This window comes from Penaeus japonicus, unplaced genomic scaffold (genome assembly GCF_977035675.1).
Source record: "Penaeus japonicus unplaced genomic scaffold, GWHDUDI00000001_assembly GWHDUDI00000029, whole genome shotgun sequence".
NCBI classification, from domain to species: domain Eukaryota; kingdom Metazoa; phylum Arthropoda; class Malacostraca; order Decapoda; family Penaeidae; genus Penaeus; species Penaeus japonicus.
The window spans coordinates 33,200,744-33,208,755 of NW_028234431.1; the positions used below are offsets into that span (position 1 = coordinate 33,200,744).

At 41.7% G+C, this 8,012-nt stretch overlaps 1 protein-coding gene across 1 annotated transcript; it reads left to right on the plus strand.

Annotated features, from left to right (window-relative positions):
* Window positions 1-511: 511 nt before the first annotated feature.
* LOC147468457 (uncharacterized) lies at window positions 512-4,341 on the plus strand. The gene is made up of 3 exons (XM_086554419.1): window positions 512-616; window positions 1,937-2,123; window positions 3,470-4,341. Exons 1-3 carry the CDS (start codon window positions 512-514, stop codon window positions 4,339-4,341), a joined length of 1,164 nt encoding a protein of 387 aa, XP_086410545.1.
* Window positions 4,342-8,012: the final 3,671 nt, after the last annotated feature.

The following is an 8,012-nucleotide window of genomic DNA, read 5'->3' on the forward strand; positions in this document are numbered from 1 at the left end:
TCATTGTTATTGTAATTATAATTAGTTTTATCATTATCATCACTACTCTTATTATCATTATTATTATTATTGATATTAACTTTATCAGTATCAACATTATTATTATCATTTTATCGTCATTATCATCATAATCATTAACATTATTATTATTGTCAATTTTAGTATGTTATCATTATCATTATCATGGTTATTGCTGTTATGATTACTCTTACTATCATTATTGTTATCACTATCATCATTACCATCACCATCCCCAACATCTGCACCATTCCCACTAACATCATCCCAACCAACCCCAATAACACCACCCCCGCTATCACCACCCCACCATCTGCACCATCACCACCACCACCATCCCCTCCACCCACCCTCACCCCCACCATCCCCCACCATCCCCCCACCATCCCCACCCCCCCACCAACCCCACCCCACCACCCTCATCCCCCCACCCCCTGCTGAACCCCCGTCTCCTCCTCCCGCCAGACTGAGCACGTACCTCGACCCGAAGGTGATGTGGCCGACCGTGGGTTGCCTGCTCTTCTTCTGCTTCTGCTTCCTCGTCTGCTGTATCTTCTGCTGGAGCGACAGGTGCTGCAAGAAGAAGGAGAAGAAGAAGGTAGGAGAGAGAGAGAGAGAGAGAGAGAGAGAGAGAGAGAGAGAGAGAGAGAGAGAGAGAGAGAGAGAGAGAGAGAGAGAGAGAGAGGAAGAGAGAGAGAGAGAGAGAGAGAGAGAGAGAGAGAGAGAGAGAGAGAGAGAGAGAGAGAGAGAGAGAGAGAGAGAGAGAGAGAGAGATAGTGAGAGAAAGAGAGAAAGAGAGAGATAGTGAGAGATGGAGAGAGATAGAGATAAATAAAGAGAGAGATAGATAAAGAGAGAGATAGATGGAGAGAGATGGAGAGAGATAGAGATAGATAGAGATAGATAAAGATAGATAGAGAGATAGATGGAAAGAGATAGAGATAGATAGATAGAGAGAACGACACCAACACCCCCCACCATGAATATTCAATCTGATATCATGCTTATCAATGTAAATCTCTCGTGAGGGCGTGCGGTGATGCCGGAGAAAAAGTGTTACGAAATCGATCAACATTCTGCCGCAGACATGGCAGTTGTCATGCACTTATGTACGATCCTGATTATGGCTGATTTGCATATTCAAAAGTGGATTAAGCTTATCATTACCTCGCCATTATGCATATTAAGTTAGATATTAATGCATACGGCTGGAATGGCGCTTTATATATATCGTGGGATTTAATCATAGCCATTGTCTGCATTAAGTGAATTGTAACTCAACATTCATATTGAAATTAAAATGAGCATTAACGTCTACATTAATACGTGACATATTACCATCACTATGATCGCCATAAATACGAACGCAACATCATTATCTTGATCATCTTCATCACCACTATCATCATCTTCATCTTCATCATCTTCATGAATATGATCATGAGCATCATCATCACTTTCACCAGCGTGGTCACTATCTTCACCACCACTGCTATCATGATCAGTAACATCACCATTACCAACGCCAATAACAGCACCATAGATTCATCATCACCCCTAACATCATCACCACTAGTATGAACACTATAAACTGACGTCACCACCAACACCATCACTAACATCATCACCATGAACACGTCATCAACTTAACATGAAGATCATTGGGATAAACACCATAAAATCACCATCACTTCCATCACCACCAACGCTTTCATCATCACCATCATCTCAACCACCGCCACCACCATAATATTCATCATCACTTCCGGTATCAACCATCACTTCAATCCCCACCACCACCATATAACTTCCGTGACTACCATCACCATCGTTTCCATCATCACCACCATTTCTCACCCCCCCCCCCATCACCACCATTTCTCACCCCCCCCCTCCCCTCTCCTCCCCCCAGAGCAAGGCCAAGGACCCCAACTCCGACAAGCAGCCAGCGCTTGAGATGACGTCATTCTCCACGACGGAAGATCACGTGACCATCGAGGGCCCGCCACTCCCCCTCTGCCCCCCGCCCGGCTCCTACCCCCCCTCGTACCCCCCCTACCCCGGCGTGCCCCCTCCCCTCCCTCCCTGCTCTTGCACCGGTCCAGGTATGCTTGCAGGAAAAGGGTTTCAATTCTTTGCTTGCATGAATGTAATGAGTTTTTTTGTTGCTTGATTTTGTCTGAAATGAAATGCATGACGTAGATTTGAAATAAAATACAAAGTGGAACTTTGGAAGTAATTGCCTTGCTGTTCTAGATGTTAGTCTTTTTGTCTCTCCCCACTTCTTTCTCTCTCCGTCTCCATCTCTCTCTCTTTCACTCTCTCTCTCTCTCTCTGTCTCTCTCTCTCTCCCTCTCTCTCTCTCACTCTCCGTCTCCATCTCTTTCTATTTCTGTCTCGCTCTCTCTCCATCTCTCTCTCTCTCTCTCTCTCTCTCTATCTATCTTCATCTCTCACTCTCTCTCTCTATCTCCATCTCTCACTCTCTCACTCTCTCTATCTCTCTTTCACTCTCTATCTCTCTCTCTCTCTCTCTCTCTCTCTCTCTCTCTCTCTCTCTCTCTCTCTCTCTCTCTCTCTCTCTATCTTCATCTCTCACTCTCTCTCTCTATCTCCATCTCTCACTCTCTCTATCTCTCTTTCTCTCTCTCTCTCTCTCTCTCTCTCTCTCTCTCTCTCTCTCTCTCTCTCTCTCTCTCTCTCTCTCTCTCTCTCTCTCTCTCTCTCTCTCTCTCTCTCTCTCTCTCTCTCTCTCTCTCTCTCTATCTATCTATCTTCATCTCTCACTCTCTCTCTCTATCTCCATCTCTCACTCTCTCTATCTCTCTTTCACTCTCTCTATTTCTCTTTCTCTCTCTCTCTCTCTCTCTCTCTCTCTCTCTCTCTCTCTCTCTCTCTCTCTCTCTCTCTCTCTATCTATCTATCTATCTTCATCTCTCACTCTCTCTCTCTATCTCTCTCTCTCTCTCTCTCTCTCTCTCTCTCTCTCTCTCTCTCTCTCTATCTATCTATCTATCTTCATCTCTCTCTCTCTCTCTCTCTCTCCTCTCTCTCTCTCTCTCTCTCTCTCTCTCTCTCTCTATCTATCTATCTATCTATCTATCTATCTTCATCTCTCACTCTCTCTCTCTATCTCTCTCTCTCTCTCTCTCTTTCTCTCTTTCTCTCTTTCTCTCTCTCTCTCTCTCTCTCTCTCTCTCTCTCTCTCTCTCTCTCTCTCTCTCTCCTCTCTCTCTCTCTCTTCTCTCTTCTCTCTCTCTCTCTCTCTCTCTCTCTCTCTCTCTCTCTCTCTCTCTCTCTCTCTCTCTCTCTCTCTCTCTCTCTCTCTCTCTCTCTCTCTCTCTCTCTCTCTCTCCCTCCCTCCCTTGCTCTCAGTCTCTCCCCGCTCTACCTCTGCCTCTCAGTTCCTCGTCCCCAAAAATGCCTTAAACGCCCGTTTCTTCCGCCACAGGCTACGTGTCCGAGAGCCCCTGGGTAGGCCCCGCCCTCCCCGCCCCGCCCCCGGGAACGTGGTCCCACCCCTCGCTCCCTTCGTCGGCGTCTCGGCCCCGCCCCGCGCGGCAGATTCCCTCCAACGGCATGGCGTTCCTCAGCCACAAGGACTACGAGGACTACATCGACCGGACGTCGCCCAAGAAGGGGGGCGGGAGGAGGAGGAAGCAGGACGGCCCTTGGGACTTCGTTAACCCCGTCTTCGAGGAGGACTTCCCGGACCTCGACATCATCCCGAGCGACGACCTGGTGGAGGATTACATGGACAAGGAGGCGCAGAGGCGGCGGCGGGAGGAGGAGGAGGAGGAAGTGGAGAGGAGGCGAGGAGGAGGAGGAGGAGGAGGGGGAGGAAGGAGGGAGAAGGAGGCTCGAGGAGGGAGGAGAAGGGCGGAAGAACGGCTGGAGGAGGCGAGCAGGAGCCGCTGGGTCGAGTTCCACGAGAAGAAGACGAGGTTCGGCGACGAGCAGGAGGCGGAGCGAAGGAAGCAGGGATTCCGCTTCCGGGACAGGGATTTGTCTCAGGAGGAGGAGGAGGAGGAGGAGGACGAGGAGGTCGTCGTGGTCATGGCGCTGGAGGAGGACGAGGAGGAGGAAGACGACTTCGATGGCCCTCGAGTCGAGACGTGGACGCCGGAGAGGAGGAGGAGGGGGGGCGCCGAGAGCTCGAGTAGCGGGGGGAGCGAGGGCGCTGAAGGGCGACCCAGCTGGCAGTGGCGCGAGCGACCCAACTTCGGCGTCCAGAGGCAGTTCCCGGCCGCCGAGGGGAGGCGCGGCGGGCGGGGCGGGCGGGGCGGGCGGGGCGGGCGAGGGCGTCTGGACTCTGGCCGATGAGGGAGCGAGACGAGACCGAGAAAAAAAGGGATTCGGTGGCATTTTCTTTCCGAATTTATTCTGAATTGAAGATTATTTTTCTATGTACATTTTTTCTTGTATTCAGAAATCAAAGCTGGTTGAAAACTGTAGAAATATACTTCAAAGACTTCTGTTTGCAAAAGGTCATTAACAGAGTAGTTTTAAAGAGGAGCCTAAAGTGCGCGAACACACATTTTATGATCACGCCTGTTTGTTCATGTTTTTGTCATTTTTGTAAATATCTATATACACAGACAGACCTTTCCCCCATATATATATATATATATATATATATATTTTATATATATATATATATATATATATATATATATATATATATATATATATATATATATATATATATATATATATATATATATATATATATATATATATATATATATATATATATATATATATATATATGTATATATATATATATATATATATATATATATATATATATATATATATATATATATACATACATACGCATTTATATAAACACAGACCTATCCATGCAAGCACACGTGATCATAAATCCATTCCGACAGAAGCTTTTGCAATAATTCATATTCTCATTGCAAAAAAACAACAAAAAAACAACAACACTTTAACCTGCATTTGCTACATAATTCATATACCATTTGTGACGATAAAAAAAGACTGGCAAAGATTGCTACTGTGATAGATATTAAAAGATGAAAATAAATAAAATTGAAAAAGATCATATATTTTCCTTCGCCTGATGCTGGGTTTGAACCTCTCCATGACAGAACACTATTTGAGATGACTTTCATGCCACGGGATTTTGCTTGCAATTGCTTCTATGCTTTCACTCTGCAGGATTGAAGTTCTAGAGACGACATCTCGCTACCTGGCTATCTATTTGCCACTCATTCTATCTATCTGTCAGTAATGCTATCAAGCAATCGCTATGTCAATTTCTATTTTAATTAATCTGCCAATCATTCAAGTATTCATCATATCGATAGTTTTATTAATCTATTTATCACTTTATATATCTATCAGTTATTCTTCCTGATTATCTATGTATCAGCCATGCGATATCTACAGATTACAATCAAATCAATTCATTTTTTAATCGTCATGTCTTTGTGCTCTTCCATCTATCCTGTTGGTGGTAGTGAAGAACACAAACACATACACACATACATATATGTATACATACATACATACGTACGTATATACACACACCCACCCACTTATACACACATAAATACATACACACTCACACACACGTACATATACATACATACACATACAACACACACACACACACACACACACACACACAACAACCCCCCCCCCCCACACACACACACCTACACACACACGTCAATACATACATATATATATATATGCAATAACTTGATCCACACCTACATTTGCAACGGAAAAGAAAGAAATAATCACACCATGGGGACGCACTATCTACATCATATAAAACATCAAAAAAACGCTTTATGATTCAACCTTTTAAAAGTCATCAGAAAAAATCCACGTACAAAGGCTTCGTCCTTGAATTAATTAAAAGATTTACTTTTACTTTTAAATTGACTTTCGTTGGCTACTTTTCCTATTGAGTTTCCCTGTCAATAAGTAGACGCATATTTCCCTGTCCCCTCGATTGAATATTAAAGATCAATTAATTTGATAATAAAAAGGTACTCGAATGAAAGGAAATTCGCTTGAGCGTAAGTCCAGCCTGTATTGCCTTGCTTTGTGAATGTTAAATGTTTTTATTATTATTTATGTCGTATTATTTTTCGTTAGATTTTTTTTTAATTTTTCGTCGAATGTTTTTTTTTCGTCAGATTTTTTTTTTTTTTTGCTTAGCGAATTATTTATCGTGATTGAGTTTCAGGGAAACATTCATTTTAAATCCAAACTATCGTTATCATGAGTATCATTATTTTATTTTTGTAAATCATAATTCCTCTCATCCTTTTTTTGTGAACCAGCGAGGTGAGAATCACTGACATTATTTCCTTATTCTTTTATTTCTAAGAATATCACCTATTCTTACAATCAAAAGATGTAATCCCTATATTACGATAAATCTTTATTTCTTATCTTTATGAATTCCCCGCTTTATAAACTTTTATCCTAACACATCAGAATATTTAAATATCAAAATTTATGACCCCCACGTTTCGTGAAATGATCATTGTCATCTTTATCTTTATTCTATCTATCATTTCTGAAGAATTGTATCTCCGAAGAACAAAATAAAATACGTCACTTATACCTACACAGTTGAAGTTCCCGATATGGGACATTGAAACTAATTCTGATTTTACGTCTCTTCTCAAACGAAGATTTATGTAAAAAATCAATATTTGAATATAAGAATAAAAGTGAAAGCGAATTTTTAAACACAATTTCTTGTGAAAGGCGAACTTTGAAAATGATATCATACTTTGCTTATTTCATATATTAACATCACTTTTTAAGAAAGAAAAGGTCAATGAGTAAGACTTAGAGAGAGAGAGAGAGAGAGAGAGAGAGAGAGAGAGAGAGAGAGAGAGAGAGAGAGAGAGAGAGAGAGAGAGAGAGAGAGAGAGAGAGAGAGAGAGAGAGAGAGAGAGAGAGAGAGAGAGAGAGAGAGAGAGAGAGAGAGAGAGAGAGAGAGAGGAGAGAGAGAGAGAGAGAGAGAGAGAAGAGAGAAGAGAGAGAGAGAAGAGAGAAGTGAGCGTAGAGAGAGAGAGGGAGAGAAAGAGAAAGAGATAGAGAGAGATAAAGAGAGAGAGAAAAAGAGAGAGAGAGAGAGAGAGAGAGAGAGAGAGAGAGAGAGAGAGAGAGAAAGAAAGAGAGAGAGAGAGAGAGAGAGAGAGAGAGTGAGAAAGAGAGAGAGAGAGAGAGAGTTCAAATTTAAATTAAAAATACTTTATTCCATTAATTACATTGGTTATTCTATTTACATGTAAAGTATTTACATTGTGTAATAACATAGTATTGACATAGTCATTATAACGTACATGTGCGACCAATATAGACAACATATTAACTTTACAAGTGAATGAAATACCGCGTTTGGCTTGATGTTCAAGCGCCTGATGTCATTGATAATTCAGGAGATGTTCTCTCAATTTTATTTTAAATGTATTTAGATTAGAAATATTTCTAAGATGTTGTGGCAGATGGTTCCAGATCATTGGTCCTCGGATCTGCATATTTCTTGTCCCTGTTTTCGTATTTGATCTTTAAACATACAGAGATGTTTTTTTTTGTCTTGTTTTGGCTCCTGTTAAACTGGCTATTGTTTATGTAGGTAAAAGCCAATGTGGATGATATTCTTGTATAATTTTGTGGATTAGTATGCTTGTCATAATTGTATTTTTGTTGGATTTTAACCATTTTAGTTTGTTTATGTGTGGTGTTATGTGGTCGAATTTGTATATATTTCCTATTGCTACTCTTGCAGCAAAATTTTGTAGTTTTTGCGTTTTTTGTATTTGTGTTTTGTTTGTTGAACCCCCAGATGTTTAGGCAGTAGTTAATGATACTGAGGGCTAGTGTTTGTACAATAGTGATTCTTGTTTCTCCAGGGATTTTGTCTTTTATGGGATTTAGACATATCAAGGTGCCCATTACCTTCCTGTAAATATAGTTAATATGTGTTTCAA